Here is a 20,718-nt window from a genome sequence, read left to right as displayed (position 1 = left end):
TAAAAAGTATTATACTACTAAGTTCATTTGATTTCTGCTAAACTATCAAAAAAAGTTGAAATAAAATATGTCTATATAGTATGATAGTGATAAAGACACAGGTTAATTCTTAATCAGGTAAACAATAATAATTATTATTTTTTAATATTTAATTAACATCATTATTTATTATTATGCCAAATAAAAAAAATTTAAGTTGAATCCAAATCACTGGGAATCAATTCAAATTTGTGCATTTTCTGTCTCTGACACTCCTAATTTGTTCTGTTGTGTCTGTCGCAGTGATAGCTGGCACTCTTGCAGTGGCAAAGTTAAAGTTGATTCTCCCAACATCAAGAATCAAAAAATCAAACCATCACAAAAAAAAAAAAAAAAACGTAACAAACTCTTTGAGGTACACCGATAAACCACGTCATTTGTATAACCAAACCACGTCATTTGTATAACCAGTCCGAGTTGGCGACTCAGCAGCATCCATGGACGAGTCGGGTTCCGCTTCCACTCCGCTGCGTCCGGTGACAATCGATGGCGCCGAGGCCGACGCGGCGCTGGCGAAGTCGCGGTTTCTGACTCGGGAGGAGGTTCTCAGACGGCGGCTCCGGCGAGTAAAGCAGTTAGGGGTTTGCTACCGGACCCACTATTGGGCCCTAATGGAAGAGCTGAAGTCGAAGTACAGAGACTATAGCTGGACCTACGGGAAGAGCCCCTTCAAGGAGGATCACAATGAGAGCGACATCGACAATCAAAACGGCGGCGGCGTCTCTTCTCTTGGTGGCGGCGACGACATTGTGCGGTGTCGTTTCAGCGGCTGCAAGAATAAGGCCATGGCTTTGACGACGGACTGTCACGCTCATATATTGTCCGATTCCAAACAGAGGCTTTACCATGGATGCAAGGCCGTTGCCAAAAAGTGAGTTTTTTTGTTTTTTTGGTTTTTAAAATTCCGTTTTCTGATATTTTCAAATTGAAAATGCAATTATGGATGTTGAAGTGAAATTAGAAATTGCTTGGGGTGAAAAGCTAAAAATATAAAGAAATTTATATTGGAGTCGGTGTTGCTAGACCTCTAAGATTGGCTTTGTAGAGTGTTTTTGGGATTGGTTCAGCTTTAGGGTTTAGAAAAGACTTGGTTATTTTTTATTTCATGTAGTATAGAACTTCAGAATTAGGTGTTTGGGTAAGATGCTCAAGATTCTATGTTCAAGCATTTTCCCACCATTGTACAGTAAAAAAGTAGTTTTTTCCATGTGTCAGTTTGGTTTTGGAGGAATTTGTTTTCTAATTGAATATTAAATAGAAATAGGTACTATATCATTTGTGTTTCAACCACTGTGCACTTTAGAGGCTCACTTCTCTATCACATTATTTCATTTATGGGTACCTCAAATCAAACCGTTCTTGGGTTTATGAACCAAAAGATTGACATCTGTGAATCCACGTATTACTTAGGTAATTTTGATGCTCAAAATATACTCTATTAGAAAAAAGGTGCAACCTAATGACTACTGATGTCAGATGGAAGTTTTACAAAGAATGAATCCATTTCAAGACCAGACAAATTTCTCTTTCTGAAAAAGTAGTTTAATTCGCACTCTTAGAGTTTTCAGCACATTGCACTATACCGATCAACATGTCTTTATGAATTCAAATTCTGTACTGAAGTCTTCATACCCGTAATTGGTAAATCAATCTTTCTGTCCGTTTCCATGTGCCACAAGTCTTTGTGTTTTGAATCATCTAGAATAAGGATCTTGAGAGTTCATAGTTATCAATAATAAGAAAGAATTAATAGAAAAATATTAACCACTACCCATTGTGAGACTGATTCCTCAAAACTTGTAGAATATAAAGTTTTATCTATCTTCTTTTTATGTCTCTATACTTGATGAAAATCAAGATACACACTTAACCAAGCAGAGACAGACCGTGACTTATATTGGTTTTCTTTCGATATATATCATTGCTCTTGATAATCAATTAAACTTGATAGGTTCCTTCTCAAAAGCCACCCTCTTGTCATTATTAGGGCCATGTTCCTTCATTTTATTATTAAATCATATATCATATATATACATACATATATATATATATATATTATTTGCCACTCGCATGAAACATTTCTTACATATTTTTTTCTTTGAAATAATTACCAATACCTGGAGCAGACAACTTTACTGACACAAATCTTTTCTTTATTCAGTTTGCCAACAGGGCCTTCATTTTGTAATAAGCCTGTATTGAAAACCATGGTTCCTCCTGCATGCCCTACTCATCATCAATTCGGTGAAAGGTGTCTAGCTCGTGCATTAAGAAGGGCAGGGTATGGGAATGCTATCCCTTCTAATCGTAAGCCTACTGTGAAGTTACATGTAGTAGTTTCTGAATTTGTCCACCAAATCCAAAATAAACGAAAGCTTGCAATGAAGGAAACTGCTCCTAAAGTTGAGACTGAATAAAACTAATGTGCATATTATAGAATATAATATTGAATTCGTACTCATTTGGCAATGCATAGGATGGAATAAGTACCTCTGCACATGTATGCTTGTAATTTTTTCTGCCTGTAAGTACCTCTGCACATGTTTGTCTTTCATAGTCATATTCAATGAGCAGCATCATAGTCTATTCAATTGTTGTTTGTTCTTCAAGTAAAAAATTGTATATACTTCTAAAGCCTTCTGCATGGATTAGAAATCTCAAACCTAAAGTTTTTATTTAGGCGATCATATCATGTCAAACTCAATTCTGCTTACAATTATTTTTTTTGCAAAGGAATGTGATAAGAACCTTGGGATAATCACACCACAAAAGCTAGCTATTGTAGTTGGACCTCAAGCCCTTATAAACCCCACATTAGAATCTTATACATCCATTGTGGGATTCAAATCCAATACAAGTTGGCTATCCACGAGTCCTTTGACTAGTCTCGGGATAACACCTGTAATGACGGGTCCACACTGCATTGCTCGTAAAGTTGAGAGATGTGGTGGAAGGCTCCGATACCAATTGATAAGAACCTAGAGAATCACCCCACAAAATCTTGCAGGTGGAGAAAACAAGGTTTTATAAACCTTAAATTGGAATCCCATTCTTATAACGTGGGACTCAAGTCTAGTACCTTACAATTGAATGCTTACATCCCACCACGCTGAGTCTTGATGCCCACACAGGCCGACTATGCTCTACTCCTTTGACTAGTCTTGGCCAACACTACAGTGTTGGTCTCACCACCACAATGCTCGCTTGCAGTTAAGAAACATGATGCAAGGCTTTAATTCTAACTGATTTGAATCTTGGGAGAGTCACACAACAAAAGCTATCTATTGTAGTTGGAGAGCTAAAGGCCTTTCGGAATCCCATACGTCCAACATAAGACTCCAATCTTATACCTTGTTATTGAATCCTAACAACATCATATCATGTTATAGATATATATTTATAGCCTTTCGCACCAATCCTTTCACTAGAATTGGGCAAACACTGAATGTCAAAGTCACCTGTGTCACCTAAAACCTTGTGAGAATATCACCACAAAAGCTAACTATTGTAGTTGCAGAGCTCCAGGCCTCGTAAGCCCCACATTGGACTCAACTCCATGCCTTTCAATTGAATCCGAACAGAGTAAATGCACAAATTCCACACAATCTATTTTATTTGTTTAACAATATCTTTTGTGGCTCATAGATGAAAGAAGATCTGGTAGCAGACATTTAAGGTTTTGATAGCATGGGGAAGTAAAATTAACAAAGCTGTATTTATACTTACTGCATGGTGTGGGTATTATTGTTGTTATTTTCTTGTATTGTCAAGGGACTTATTTCCTAACTCCTAAATTAGTAAGCTCCCTGAGTGGTGCCTAAATCCTTCTACTCTACTTTATAGTTTCATTTCTGAACAATCAAATGCTTGCTATCATATCTTTAGTTGTTTACAACTACCTGGATCAGTGATTTGTTTATGGATGCTGGTTTTAAACCGATGTTAGTTGATGCAAGTTACTCGTTGTGAATATTTTGAGTGAAATTATATGGTCATGTTGGATAGGGAATTTCACATTTTTAATCTAAGGACCCGAACCCACCTTATATGTGAATTTAATAATAAAATGTGTTTTTATGTTGATCAAAAAAAGTTTGTAAATGCTATTTGTAGTTTGAGTTCCTTCATTTAATTATTTCAAATCTATGTTTAAGAATGAAAATGTTTGATTGCATTGTCTATTGGTTGGCCTTTCAAAAGTTTCTTAAAAGATTATTTCCACTAACTCATGGAGATAAAAAAAATCTTCTCGTTATTTGAGTGGTTTCTAGCAGCTCTGTCTATGAAACTAGGAGATCACGCTCCAGGTTTCTTCCAAAAGAAAGTAAGTCTCTTTCTTCATGCATCCTGTTAAATTTCTTCTTACACTCCATAATTAGATAAAATGATCAAAATGTCTCATCTAATTCCTCATCATTTTGGAAAGTTCTTTCTGGAATATACTAGGAAAGATTTATTTTAGAAAACACATTCTGGTATGTATACAATATGTTTTGGAAAATTTATTCTGAAAATTTTGTTCTAGGAAATGTTTTCCAGAAATATATATAGGTTATGAATTCTGGAAAGTGGAAATTCTGTTCCAGAAAATGTTTTTCCGAAATATATTTTATGAATTTTGAAAAAAATGTTCTGGAAATATTTCAAAAAAAAAGTAATCCAGAAATATTTTTAAAAAGCATAAAACAGTCTTTTCTGAAATTGATGGGTGTAGGGAGAAAATGTTGTTTGGGCAGTCCATCCAGAAGAGTGCACTGCAAAACTTTCTCTACACCACACCTATGACTCTATTTGCCCACCTCCATAATTTCATCTTGTATCTCCTAATGTTTTAAACATTCCGTATTGTTCTTGTCTCTTCAATACATTGACTTTATTTTTTTTTCTGATTTTATTATTTGAAATCATCTGGAATATATTTTAAAGATTTTTTTTGTTATAAATTATACAAGTATCTGAGTTACGATTTCAAACTGTCATCTTCAAGATCATAGAAAAATGTTAGTTTTGATAATTGTGATTTCAAGAGATAGAAAAATGTTACTTTTGATAATTGTGATTTCAAGAGAGAGAAAAATATTATTTTGACAATTGCATAGTTAAATACACACTTTATTATCTTTTAATTTTTTTTTTATTTCTTCACATGAACTCACATTCCAGTCAAAGATTTCTTTTGCTTTTAGCAGTATGTTGTCAATACATGCAAAATATAATTATATGTGAATGAATTAATTGTTCACCTTTCTTTTAATATAATTATGCAAAATATCTATATTATATGTGAATGAATTAATTTATTCTTTTGACAATCTAATAGTAAATTGTTCTATATACTACAATGGTTAAAAATAAAAGAATAATTCTTTACTAAAACGTGGATCATGTGAGGAGATGATTACAGCAGAGAGAAAGGGAAAGTACATTCCTGATTTGACATACTTAAATGCCTATCATTTTGAAAATATACATGCATACTGACACTGTATAATGTTGGTATTTATTGATAGAAATAGATGTGTTTGGCTTTGACAGGCAGAAACCAAATGAAACATAGACCAATTGTCAGAAAAAGAAAGGGCTAATTATTTTATATCATTTCACATAACTAACAATCTTCTGAAACTGATTGATGGAATTCCCATTTTGTTATTTTATGCTGCACTCATTATTATTTTCAAATGCGAGTCAGGTTTTACAAAATAATGTTCATCCTTTCTTCTGTACAGAAATTACAGTTTTGGTAAATATAACATTTTGAATTATGAAATTCTGATATTTTTTTAAATAGCATTTCGGAGGACACTCTTTTCTTTTTAAATAGTGTGTTGGTATTAGACACGAATATCGATATTCGTATGACACTCATAAGATATCTATTGGTGAAGTGTCTAATTCAAAAAATATTTGTTGTGTTTTTGATAATTTTAACACGGATCTAATACAATTTTAAAAATGAGAAATACATTAATTTTCTAAAAATTTAAATTTATTATATAATTTTTTATTATGATTATAAAAATAAAAAACAAATCTTTTTGAATCAATTATAAAAAATATTTTATTGCTAAAAAAACACTAAAATATATTTCGTGTACATAAATTTTTATTGTCAATTTATATAATATATAAATTCGTTGTTTTCATGACTTATATTTTAAAGTTTATATATATTTTTGTTAGTAACGGTATCGTATTAGTGTATGTGATACATAGATTATAGAATATATCAGTGTCTCCGGTAAATAGATTATAATATCGCTAACAAATTTCTTAATCCAGAATTGGTAAAACATTCTTTTCGAGTTTACAATTCAAAATTGCAACACGTGCTGCTTTTTCTAGATATCACCTTTAATTTTTCGTACTTGTATTATATCCTATGAATTGTAATATTTAGAATATAATTTTTTTTTCAGAAATTATAAAATATATTTCGAACTATTCTCTTCAAATGGTTTCTGAATACCGAAATCTAAAATAAAATCCTACCCATACAAAAAAAAAAGACAATATATTTTTTTTAAAAATTAGGAAGATCGTGGGAAAATTATTGGGTGAAGAAAAAAAGAGCTTATTTGTAAGAAAGGATATACAATTTTCTATTGAAGTTAGGATTTTTTACTATTTCTACTTAGTAATGATATCTCCAATGTTTCAAACCAGTTTTAAAGGTCAGGCTTTAGTCTTATATCAAACTCTCATTAAAGGAAGTTGATGTGATATGATTGAGATTTTAAAATTAAGAATTGAGTATTATATTATAAGAATTTGAGTCTTAATAATAAAATGTAATATTTTTAATACCGATAATCATATAATTTCTTTTTGTAAAACATTGAAGAGTAAATAAAAATTTGTGAATTCATATAAAATCATACAATTGGAGCATAAATTGAAAAAATATGGTGAGTTACTTAAAAGTTCATGGTAAAGAAATTTATGTATATAGAAATTAAGAATTTATTTGAAGTCTATATATTTAAATTAATGAAACTTATTTGAAGTAAAATAATTTTTCAGTATAACTCCCATTTATTACCTAGGGTTAAAGTAAGAGTATTATTTTGATAGTAAAAAAAATATAGAATATCAATGTTGGAACTCCCATTGATTTTACATGTGCACATATTTAAATATAATTTCAATAAATTTTTTATCTAACTTTGCATTTTAAAAAATTCTTGGACTAGATAATTTTTTTATAAATAACTTTATAATTTATTATTTAAATTATAATAGTACTTTAATTTTGTTAAATGTTTTTTGGATTTTTTTTTAACTAATCATATATTAATAGTTAACTAATAATATATTTCATATTGCACCAATTGTGTTGTAACGAAAATCAAGTGGTAAAGTGATAATTGAAGAATTTGATTCTAGCAAGAGTATTGTTGAATGGTAAATTTTACAAAGTACATTAATTATCTTTAAGACAATGATTAGGTGAGTCAAATCACAATATGTTAAAGCAAAGTCTAATAGTTTCATAATTTTGATTAAATGATTGTCACAACAAAGTATAAAACAGGAGAATGCTTCATTTGTAAGATAATGAATTATAAAATATAACAAATTATCTAAGATGCAAGTATTTTGTTTGTCAGACAATATAACAATATATAGTCTTTGCTTTGTCTGATCGATAAAGTCTTTATCTAACATTAAGTGCCCACAGTCTTTATGCATATGTTGTACCTAACGAAAATATTCTTAAAGCTTATTTTTGTATTGTAGGGAATGCAATCGTCTTCTATTTGCCCAGATGATCTACGCAAGCATAAGTCTAGATCAAGATCTCTTGGGATACGAGCTAAGGTTGTTTTGTTTCAATAACCATCCCAACACAAGCTTATGTCAACTATGGTCCATCCATATGCCTCGTACGATCTTTACTTTTACTTCATTTTAAGTTAAAATGTTTCTGACCTCATGCTGATAAGTACTGCTAGCTATCGGGATGTGCTTGGGAAGGAGATTGAAATTTAAAGTTGCACGGAGTGCATTTAATGAATCTATGCGTCCACACTCATCAAACATTATAAGATGAAGGTATCTGAGTTCAAAGGCTCTCAACGACCAGAAGAGGGTTGCCAACAACTCTTTCTTTCAAGCCTTATATAAAGTTATCATTCGAAGAAAAATACACAAAAGAAAACTATTGCTAAGTGTTAAAATGTTGCCATAATCTTTTTGCGCTCATGAAAGCTTTGTAGAGAATATTGTTTTTTCGTTTAGCAAACTAAAAGAGAGTTCATATCTTTGTTTACGTCGTAAGAAACTAATACTCTCTAATGCGAAAACCATTATGATATTTTTTTTATCACATCTTTATACAAATCGTATTTTTCTTAGCCAAGAGTGGCTACATTCCAAACAATACTCAATGTATTAGCTAAGAGTGATTGTTTTCCGAATAATACTTTGATTTAACAATAGATGGTTGTTGTCCAAATAATATTGTCTTAGCTAGAAGTAGTGTGTTCCAAACAATACTTACTGGGTTATCCATGAGTTACTGAGTTCCAAAGAATACTTAGGTTATTTATCCAAGAGTGGCTAAGTTCCAAAAAATACTCGTGCTTTTATCCATGAGTGGCTTCATATCCAAAAAAAATACTTGGGTTATTAAGAGTGGTTGTGTTCCAAATAACACTTAGTTTGTAGCTTGCAAGAGCAGTTTGAGTAGTGAAACTCAATCAGTCATTAAGAATTGGACATTGTCTACACTATCACACAAACCAGTATAAAGTTCACAACATGAATGACATATTATCATATCACACTAACTAAAAGAATGAGAGCTTTACGAACCAAATCTTTTTTTACAGAATTTTTGTCAAGTAAAACTATCATCTAATTGTGTATCATCAGACGATATATTGTGAAAGTTTTAGAAAGTTTTAAAATACAATTTAAATCTTCCTTCTTGTGTTTTGACTTGTTTTCACTTAATCAAATTGTGACACTTGGACTACTACACAGTTACGTAGATATATTAGTTATAGTTTTTGGCCTAATGGTAAGTTTTTGATCCAACAATTGGTATCAAAACTAAGGTTACAAGTTTGATTTTTAGTGAGGAAATTGTTGCAGGTGAAATTGTTGAGTTGCGCCAATTGTTTCGTAGCGGAGGTCAGGTGGACCAAGTCACAATCAAAGAATTTGATTCCTAGTTGAGCAATTACTGATTTTTGAAGGATGTAGGAATTGTCCCGTGTTGGAGGCCTGATGGGCAAGTTATAATCAAGTCGTGACACTTAATTTGTTACACTCTTCAATAGAAAAAAATTATGCTTTAACTATTAACTATAACTTTTAGTTTAATGATAAGTGTTTGATCTAACATAATTTACAAACATACATCTACTTGTAGTCACAAAGATACATGAATCCTTAATCATAACACCAATTAACAATTTAATTTGCCATTCACATTTTTAGAAAGACTCATATTAAGCACGTCCTACCAAAGACTAAAACCTAACCCATTAAAAGTGTCTTGAGAATCCGCTCTCATCTTCTTACATTAGAGTAGTTCATAGACATATAACCTGATTGACAAACTTCTTTCAATTTCTCACCACTTGATGTTTTAATCTACTTGATCCGATCATTAGTGAAACATATATAAGATAGACATTGTTAGAATATATGACTTTGAATGAGAGGGGGGTGAATTGTTTAAAGAAGATTTTTGTAAACTTTTAAGCCTAGAATGAAAATACTTCAAGAAAGCCTTGATTAAGAAATCATTTTTTCAAAACATAAAGCAAAAGGCACAATACTGGTAAAAAAATCGGTTGTTTTAACGAAACAATCGGTTGTTTATACCAGTTAACAAATATCAAAACTGAATTTAAAGAGTTAGGGAAAGAGAGATTGCACACAGAAATTTATACTGGTTCACTCCAAATCCAAAGCTACATCCAGTCTTCTCAGAAACCCTGAGGAAATCCACTAAGCAATCACAACTTGATCACTTACACAACAACCAAGAGAATGACCTTGAACACCTCAAGAAACACATTCTTCTTGGCCAACACACCAACACCAAGATTGCTGATCTTGATCCCCTCAAGAACACACAACCAATCTCAGCAAACACAGAAACGAAACTTGTTTCACAGAGTACAAGGATTACACTTGTTACAGAAGATAATCTGAAATCAATACAAGCAGAATCCTATTCCATAGACTTTGATCAATCACAAACTTTTTGCAATCTCAGCTCTTTGAAAAACTTAGAAAACTCTATTCAAAATTCTTGTTTTTACAAATTTGTTTTTCTGAATATATTCAAAGATGTAGTTTGTTATCAAATCTTAACAAACTCTTAAATTGCATTAAAAGATTGGTCAAAGCATTTAATGACTGGAGCGTAAGCAGTTAAATCATTTAAAGCTCAGTCAAAGATAAAACAGTTTTTTCTGTTATGGTCCCAAAACAAACAATCGGTTGTTTCTTCGAATCAATCGGTTGTTTTGGTTCTTAACAATTCAACCATTTGAAAAATAGTTTTCAATCTTTTTCTCAAAACATCTAAGTATAAACAATCGGTTGTTTCGACAAAACAATCGGTTGTTTTAACTTAGTTTGAAAACATTTTACTTTTACAAAGATTGAGATGCTTATGCTTTAGATTCGATTAAGGGGTGGATTACAATACTCAAACTACCCCAGAACTATACTAAACCAGCACAGCAACACCAAACACAGCCAAGGCTTCAACATCCTTCAAAGGGTTTGGATTCTTCAAAGCTTGAACACCACTTGGTTCAACAGACATATCTCATATTAATCATATATATCAACATATACAATTAATATCATGGATACGTTCCAATATAACATACTGATTATTAATGTCAATATAACATTTTTATTAATGTTAATAATTTGTACTACTCGACCCAATAAAATACAGAATATTAATGTCCATATAACAGCATGGAAATATCACAGCCCAAAGAAACCGAGTTGTTGTTATTTATTCTCGTATAAGATAGGAGCAAACAACACGGCTTGGTGTGTTGCTTTGCCAAAACCCTTTTTAAAACCTTCAACACTTGCTAAGGCTAGCTCGACATTCAACTTATTTAAATCTTTTTTTTCTTTCAGGGGCATTTCTTACTTTTCTTGCATTAAATGAGCGATTCGAGTCGCAACCTCCTTCTTCTCTTTTAGGAATTGATCAGAGGTTGCCTTCAGTTTGGTCTTGTCCAAACCCTTGACCTTCTTGGCATTTTTTGTGGCTTCTCGGGGGAGCTGCATTTCATCCTCTAGAGTTTTAATATGAGTTGCACTTTGAGCGAGCTCTAACAACCGTACTTATTCAGTAGCATTTGCTTCGGCCTTAAACTTCAATAATTCATGTGTCTGCTCCTCAAGTACTTTAATGGGGCTTCTCCCTCCATGTTTTCAGCCAACTTTTTCTCACAATGGTTGTCATCTTTACATCAATACCATTTAGGCTCTCCAACGATCCCACATGGTCAATTAACTCGATATCATATTCAATGGGGAAACCACCACTATAAGATATTGTATTGGTGTGCATTCCTACATGCCAAAGGTGTAGAGCATGGAAGCTTTGATGATTCAAATTTGTGTTGAAAGTTTCTATGTTGATGTTGTGCTGCTTTTGGATTAAGCTTAGTCTAGGGTGTTTAGAAATTTTGTAAAAGATCATTCCTAGTCCATTGCACAAAGCTAGTTCAATCTTTTTAAAAGAGAAAAGTGTTTTTCTAAGCAAAGGGAAAAACAACCGGTTGAAACCACGATATAATCGGTTGTTTGTCACTTGGCTTGGTTGAAGGTTTTCAAAACTGTTTTTGACTTGGATAAATAACTTACTAACCAACTCAATCGATAAAAACGACATTTCAACCAGTTGATTGTCACATTTCATAACAGCTTTTCAAAAACCGGTTAATCTGTTTTTCATTTGAATCAAAACTGTTTTGGCTCATGATTGTTGTCTTGAACGGCTAGTTTTGAGAGCTATAAATATGGCTTTCCTTTCAAAACAAATAACAACAAGAGAGATGTTAAATACAGTGAGATTGAGATTTTTTTTAGAAAATTTTTTCAAAGGTTCGCAAGATTGCTATGTAGCTGTGCATTGGTTCAAGGTCTGATCATAGGAGCTCTGTGATTCCTGTAAATCCAGGTGTAATTTGTTCTTTTCTTATTCTTGTAATATTTTCTTTTATATACTTGTGAAGTGTGTAAACCTGTAAGGTCAGAGAGTGTTCTGACTAAGGTTGTGTGTTTGGCAAAGAAGGTGAGTGGTTCTTGTGGTATCTAGATCACCTCTTTGTGGTTGTGTGAATTGTAATATGTGATTGGTTACTAGTGGAACCCAGTGGTTGTTCTGGAAACTGGATGTAGCTCAAGGTTGAGTGAAGCAGTATAATTGGCTGAGTAATTTCTCTCTCTCTCTCTCTCTCTCTCTCACACACACACACACACACTCACTCACTCCTTATTAATTGTTTTATTTGAATTGGTTCTTGCTACTGCCATAAATAACTGGTTAAAACGAAGTTTCAACCGATTGAAATTCTGCAAACAGTTTTAATTACATTGTTTGATTGACTTTCTTGATTGTTTCTTCTGTGATTGTTAATAAAGTTTCATTCTTATTCAATCTTTGCAAAAATATTTTGATAAACAGTTCACCCCCTCTTGTTTAAGCCATTAATTCCAACAAAAGGGAGTTAGATCCTCAAGTTGTTGTATAAATATGCTCAAGACAAGGAGCCTTACTACTCTTCCATGGTAAATGACGCCAGGCGGGGTTGAGGAGGGAGCATTACTCGGAACCAAAACTTGAATGGGTTGAAAAACAACTCGAGTCGAGCTTGTTCCTTCGTCTATTTGACCTAAAGGGTTAGAGAATAGTTTATTTATCACCTTCTCTTTCACTGCATTCGAAGGCTGAGTAGTGTTAGTTAGCCCAGGCCACGTGGGAAGATTTGAAGGGCTACCATTCGAATGCTCGGAATCATTGAGATCCTATACGTCTCATCAGACTAGGCAAACATCTTTCGCAAATAAAAAATTTTACCCATGATTTATGAAGAATAAAAAAAATCATTTATGAATACTAACAAACCTAACATAGTCAATAAAGAAAAATTAAAAAAATAAAATATACCTATAAACATGGCTAAGGGGTCATCGACTAGAGAGGTGTTTAGAAGGCCTTGACAAAGACTTTAAAAGTTCAATGTCATTCTTTTCCACAGAAGAAACGAGTCGAGGAGATCTAGACTTGAATTTTGATGGACATTGCTAGTACACTAGAAACCGAGGATTGGAATTAGAATAAAAAAAGTATCTCTTGAATGAAGAGAAGTACACGATAAAAAGAGACTCATAGTGAGCTCCATTCAAAGAAACCCAACCAACCTCGACACCATACTTCAATTGATAAAAATATATAAAGGTATTTACACTTGGTTGGATGTGCATATGAGTACACAAATTTTGAAAGGTCTTTAGGAAAGCCTAACTATTTGGGTGGAGTTGACTTAGGGCCACATGAATCTCAATAAAAATCGACATTCAAATTGGATAAGTGAAAAGAATGTCTAGTTCTTTAAAGAAGTATTCATAGAAAAAATCTTCACCATTGTCGTAGAAAAGTCATTAATTATGGCATCTGTTTAACTTCTTCCATCATGAAGAAAGAAATAACACAACAAAGTGGCTAAGGATTTGTTCTCGTCGGTTGACTTGGTTTTCGTTTGACTCCAACGACAGCTTCAGGCCCCGCCTGTCTCCTCCTTCGCATGCACTCTTCTTGGTTGAGGAACGTTGTACCTGTAGAGACAAAGGGCGCTCTGGCGGTCGTTTGCACTCTGACGCCCAAGTCAGTACTAGGGAAAAGAAACGATAAGTGAATAAAGTAGTTCCAGTCTTAGAAACGGTGTACCTTGCTAGGGTTCTTACCACCTTTTATATAGGTTGTAACTAGGGTTACTTCTGTTCCGTTACCCATATATAGGGTTCCTGCATGGCCATCTATTCTATGGGTGCCCTGAGTATTCACGTGTCATGCATGCAATCTTCCCTTGGAAATCCTAACCCTAACGGACCTCAGCGCCTCCAAGGAACACTTTCTTGTGTTGTACCCGTATGTACCATACACACCCCATGCATGATCCTCTCGTGACTTAGGTTTTTTTCTTATATCTGGGTGTTTAACTAGTATCTGATATGAATTATGGGACCCACCTTACGTGGCCCACCATTACTATCAGACATCGATGTCTGATGTCTGATGTCTGATGTCTTTCTCTAGTGTCGATGTTTGAGGTCTTTCTCTGGCGTCGATGATCGAGGACTGATCGATACAGGATTATTCAAAAGACCAAGCAAACTTAACACTGAACCAAGTTTCTTTTGGCCAACAACTCAACAAGCTACATGACAAAGAATTAGGTATTCAATTCATTTTAGCTACTAATTCAGTAAATCAACTGCTGCTAAAAACGAAAGAACAAGCAAAATCAGTAACTATATTTGGAATGAGGTTCATTCAGGAATGCACCTTACATATAAACTCAAATGAAGTTTTATAACAAAAACTAACTCAATTGAATCAAAATTTGCATTGATAAGAATTGAAATGCCAAGTGAGTAACTAAGAAAAAAACAAAATCAAAACACCAAATACAAACTCTCAAAATCCAAATAAAATCATCAAATTCACAAAATCCATCAACCATAGAACACATTGTTATGATGTTTTCTTGCCTTCATACAACATAAAACAATTATCACAAGCACCCAACAAATAAGTTCTTAACCCTTATACTAAAAGAAAAAAAAAACAAACAAACTTTCATTTGACCGTTCACGTGAGAGGAAACCAACTTGTTTAGCAGCACAATGCACTTGAAATAAAATATATTTTTATCAACTCAAGGGTTAATAAAAACACTCGCTAATTCCACATTATTAAATAAGTACTAAAATGGCCTTTGAGTGATTTAGTACAAAGGTAAGAAAAGAAATGGAAGGATGAACTAAAATGGGTAAAAGTAATAAAATAAATATCATTATATTTTATTTATTTTTTCTTTCTCTCTATCGTTCTTCCTCTACAGTACCTACCGTACTTAAAGTTTTTCTTTCAAAGTGCAAACCAAAATCAAGGAAACTTCACCTCCATAATTTGTTCATGTACTTCCATAAATCTTTTAATTCTAAAATTATCCTTGGTTTCAATTCCAAAATTACTTTGGCCAAAGGAGCAAGATTTTTTTTTTCATTTTTAAATTATATAATCCATAAATCTTTCAATTCCAAAATTACTTTTGAAAAAAAGGTGCAAGATGAAGAAATTGTCCAAAATGAAAATATTTGTTCCCTAAGTGACGAGTTGGCAAGCCTAGTTCCTTTTAGGAGACAAAGGAAGAAGACAATTTCACCCTGCACCATATTATTTATGACATGCACCCAACGCAAAATTTAAAGGTCAACATTGTCCTTGATTTCAGTTTTGCTTACAGATGCACAAATTTGGGAGTGATTTTTATACATTCTGGATTTCGAACCATTTTCATATTTCATTTAAGCTTCTGGATGGTCATTTTCGGAAGTGAGTTATCAGTTCCAAATTTTCATATCCAGATTTTCGGAAGTGACATCTGGAAGGTCATTTATGGATGATGAAATCTAAAAGTGACATATTAGTTATTAAAAACAAAACGGATATTTCATTTGAGTATGTTGATTGCTTTCTGAATTTATATGATGGAGGAGATTATTACAAAGTGGATTTAAGCCTAACTCAACCCCATAAAACCGACTCATAGGATTGAGGTTTGCATCCACTTATATACAATGAAAGGCTCTAATCTCTAGTCGATGTGGGATCTCCAAAAGAGATCAAAGGAAGAATAACATTTTGTTGATGAAATGTGTGGTACCGAGAATACACGGGAAGAGTACTACACATATTTAAATATCACAACAGAGATCAAAGGAAGAATAACATTTTGTTGATGAAATGTGTGGTACCGAGAATACACGGGAAGAGTACTACACATATTTAAATATCACAGTGATATTTGCACAAAACAAAAAAATCTATAACAGGTAAAATATTAATTTCATAATGTACTCATAAAATTCAATAAGAAACAATGCAAGTATTATTTTGTAGTACGTATCTCGTTTCCTTGTTTTTATATAAATATAATTATTTAATTAAAAATCCTAAATATCAAATATATTTTAAAAAATAATTTAAATATAAAAATTTCATTCCATTTAATTTAAAGTAGTTTAAACTGAATTAAATAATCTATTTCTTATATAACTTTCTGAATTATATTAACTTTTAAGTAATCAACTTTTTGCTATAAAAATAAATGTTCATAATTCAATTTAAATCATATATAATCTATAACAATATATAATTAAGACTTTTTTTTATAATCGATTTTTTATTTATAAAAAAATTTTCATTTTATTCTTATATTAATATTTTATTTCATTATTTTATCTTGGAGGTTTTATCATTATGACTAAGCGATTATTAAATAAGGAGCAATTTTTAAATTTGACTACCATTTCATCATTATTGTTAAGCGATTATTAAACAAGGAACAATTTTTGAATCTGAAACAAATTTACATGGTAATTTTTATGATTGATAGTTTAGTTAACGTTAAGTATCTTCTTTAAAACTTCTATATATATACATACAATTTTGTAAAAATAAAATTAAAAACTATAATATTAATTTAGATTTTAATAATTACTTGAATTAACATTAATATACAATTAATATAGAATTATGTTTTTTCAGATATAATAAATATATGAATTTTAATTTTAATAGTTACTTGAATGAACACTAATATACAATTTGTCAGATATTTGTTTATATATTAATATAAAACAAGGTTATAATTATATTATTTTAAAAATATATATAGTATGTATTAAAACTTAAATAACATATTTATTAAATTTAAATGAAAACGATTGATTCTATGTTTCATTTATCAAGAAAGAATTCTACTAATACCATTATAATGAATTTATCTCATTCAAATTCCACAATCTTATCTCTTACCTTAAAAAATATTAAAATCAAAAGGGATAAAGATAAAATATTTTTATAATTCTGGTCTTCAAGTATTCGAAAAGTCAACAAGAATACTAAAAAGAAATATTCAATTATAGTAATTTTTAATAATGCTTTTCCTCTTTAGTATCTATAACAATAATTTCAAAATATATTAAAGTAGTAAAATAATTAAAAAATAAGATTAAAATAATGAATATAATTTATTAACAAATAAAAGGATTGACCGTACTTTTCATTTATTTTTATTTTATTTTTCTTAATTCAAATAATTTTATTTTCTATTTTTTATCATTCATTTTTTAAACAATTAAAAAAACAAAAAATAATCATTTAATCTATAAAAAATGGTCAACATAATTATTTTGATAGTAAATCTTAAGGTTTCCTGTAATACAATATTTCGTATATATTCCAAAGAACAAAACGTTGTACAAATAATCATTTAATCTATAAAAAAATATTGAAAAGTATAAGTTTTTTATAATAATATATATATATATATATATATAAATACATAGACCCCATAGTATATGTGTTTCTGCTAGTTTATATAAATTAATTAATTCAACATATATAAAATAAAACTTAAAATATATTTTAACACTTTTAAAATTAGCGAGTTTTGGTTTTAGTTTCAATAATTTTTTTCTTTATTTTTTATTTTCATAAAATTTGAAATCATTATTTTTATTTATTGTTTTAAATATGTATATTTTTGTAGTCCCTAAATTTCAAATAACTACTTTTAGTTTCTAATACTTATTTTAAGATGTATAAGTATAATTTGTTTTCTAACTCTTAAAGATTTTGTTTAAGGTGCCAAAATGTTAACATTATATCAAAACACAAAACACTAGTATGTCTTATAAGTTCCTTTTCAACACATGAGTATTTAATTAGTAATATATAAAAATGTGATAAAGAAATAATGATTTTCATTTTAGAAGAAAAAAACTACAATGAATAAAAATATATTTAAGTATATAAAACAATTATAATTCTTGCATAACAATCTTAATGATTTTTATGTTTTAATATTTTAAAATATTGCTGGAATTAAAAAAAATCATTTTATATATATATATATAACGAAATTGATAGCTTTCGAAAAGAAGAATAAATAGAATCTTTAAAAAGACTTTTAAAAGTTGATAAGGTTTTAAAATTTGTTCACAATTTCTTTTAGAAGCATTTAGAAGGACATTCAAGAGTAGAGGATTCAAGTAATAGAAAAAGATGATAAACACTTTATTTATACAGATTCACTTCAAACTTAAACTCATTCACTTCTCTTTTGTAACATATAAAACATTCTATTAATCATAATTTAATAGAAGTATTATTTTTTACTATTTTTACCATTTCTAGCCTATACAAGTACACAAAACTTCCGGTTATCTACTATTCTCCTTATGAGATTAAGTATCAAATAGACATTGTCTCTATAGACTTAATACACAAAGTCTTTCTAGGCTACACAATAATAAATGTATTTTTTCAAGGAAAATTTTCACTTGAGAGAATAATACAAATGTACACTCATTACTTCTAGAGTCTTAACTACATACAGTGAAGGACATACAAATCTGCACTTTTTAAGTTGTTTATCAAACATACTATGAAACTAAGCACTTCGAAGCTATGATTTATTTTTTTTGCATGAAAAATCACGTAAGACATGTATATCTCATTATTCATTCTTTTTGTTATGCATGTTATTACTTATATTTGTAGATGTCCTAAAAAGGGTCATTGTGACTTGTGTGATTTTGTTTGCCCTTATGTCAGAGCCTTTTTAGAAATGTCTTTGAATTTATGCGGACAACTCCCACTATTACATTTAGTCTACATGAAGGACAACATTTTTCTCTTAGTTACTTCTACTAGTTTCTATAGCACCAAAATGAACATACATGGTGAGTTAGCTCAGTTAAATCTCCCCACTTTTACTCGGCAAGTGAACCAAGTCAATTGTAGTAAAACTAAGGATCGTCGTATCCACTAGAAATTAATGATATTAAAATATAATATCTTTTATGTTGAAGTGATATGTAATTGAGAAATGGTTTGCATATAATATTTGTAAATAGTAACTATAAATAATAATAATAATAGATATTTAGATTGAGAGGTGAAGTGGTAGACAAATCATTAAAGCAAAAAAATAACAATATAACATAGATGTTAGAATTAAAATAGCTTTGTGAAATTTCTTTGTTATTGTTATTTATAAATGCAATGTTTTATTCAAAATCCTTGTTCTTATTTTGCCAAATTAAGTCAATCTCTCGCACAAGGTTATCTAAAGCAATAAGTCACCGTTATGACTTACCTCTACATTAATATAGAATAGTTCACCATAGCCTCAGCTATGTGCTCTGTGACCATTGGATCCTTGATTAAGCAACACAAAATAAGGATGTTACAAACATATATTAAAAATATATTGAATTAAATAATAATAATAATTATTATAATAATTAAATTTTAACTCAATAAAATAAAATAATAAAAATGTAGACTAAGATGTTATGGTGAATGAACTTCAGAATCAACTTGCTTTCTTTATTATTTTTCTACCGTTTATCACATTCTCTATTGAACAATCTAAACCCCCCTTTACTTTATTGTTTTTGCTAACTTTTACTGTTTGCAGATAAGTTTTGAACACTGATCGACTAGATTCACTATTGAATTCATTGAAAGACTACTTGAAGTCAACTACCCTTTTAGTGTTCATTTTTTATTGAACACAAGTCATTATGAATAAACAAAGAATAATGTTGACTTCACTACCTTTAATTACCAAATAAGTTTTAAAACGTATCAATAAAAAAATATAGTTAAACTCTATTTTTCTATTATTGTAAAAACTATTGAGAAAACTATGAAAATCAACTTAACAAGTATTTAAAAGAAAAAAAATGTTATTATGCTTAATAAGCATAGAGAACACTTATCGTGTAGAAAATCAATGTTCTTTCTTTCCTTTTTTTTTTGTGTGTTAAACAAATTCTATCTTTTATTGATTTGGTTCAATGAAAATTCATCAAATTTTTGTCCTAATTGACTAAGCGAAAACACTTTAATTGAGCTGATGTAACTCCAAAAGAAATATTTAACCCTTTATTTTAAATTTGTTGAGCAAAACGAAATTCACTAAGAAAAATAGTTTATTTTTTTTTGTTTCAAGCACTTTAGGGTTAACCTGGAACTTGAGAATGCATCATCCACCATTTTCCATAAATATACTTTGACAATATGCCAATTTTGTTTAAATAAGAATAGTTGAATTTCGTCACACAAAAGTCTCAAAAGGTTCCATGCTCACAATTACTTTACAAATCTTCCCCATAATAACCGAAGCTAAAATGGCTCACTTAGTTTCCTCATTAAGTTGAGGTATATGATTATATGGTTATGAATAATTAGCTAGAACAATGATATCACAATTGAAGAGGTTCTTGTAATACCTTTCAACCTATTACAACTCGAGACTATTTCTTCCTGCACCTCCATAGGTTCTTCTGCCACTTCTATACACAACGTGAAAATACCTTTTT

The 20,718-nt window shown here is 30.5% G+C and overlaps 1 protein-coding gene across 1 annotated transcript; it reads left to right on the top strand.

Moving 5' to 3' along the window:
* The first annotated feature begins 223 nt into the window (after window positions 1–223).
* Window positions 224–2,630, top strand: LOC137837227 (uncharacterized). The gene is made up of 2 exons (XM_068646163.2): window positions 224–910; window positions 2,201–2,630. The coding sequence occupies exons 1-2, from the start codon at window positions 477–479 to the stop codon at window positions 2,454–2,456; spliced, it is 690 nt and encodes a 229-aa protein (XP_068502264.2). The 5' UTR covers window positions 224–476; the 3' UTR covers window positions 2,457–2,630.
* The last annotated feature ends 18,088 nt before the right edge of the window (window positions 2,631–20,718 follow it).

Source organism: Phaseolus vulgaris, chromosome 4 (genome assembly GCF_051622355.1).
Source record: "Phaseolus vulgaris cultivar YP4 chromosome 4, ASM5162235v1, whole genome shotgun sequence".
NCBI classification, from domain to species: Eukaryota; Viridiplantae; Streptophyta; class Magnoliopsida; order Fabales; family Fabaceae; genus Phaseolus; species Phaseolus vulgaris.
This window is presented reverse-complemented; position numbering and strand designations above follow the sequence as displayed.

Bases quoted from the DNA above. Each gene is read 5' to 3' on its own strand.
- LOC137837227 (XM_068646163.2), top strand. From the start codon at position 477: ATGGACGAGTCGGGTTCCGCTTCCACTCCGCTGCGTCCGGTGACAATC. The intron at 911-2,200 runs GTGAGTTTTTTT...TTCTTTATTCAG, and splicing joins TGCAAGGCCGTTGCCAAAAA to TTTGCCAACAGGGCCTTCAT.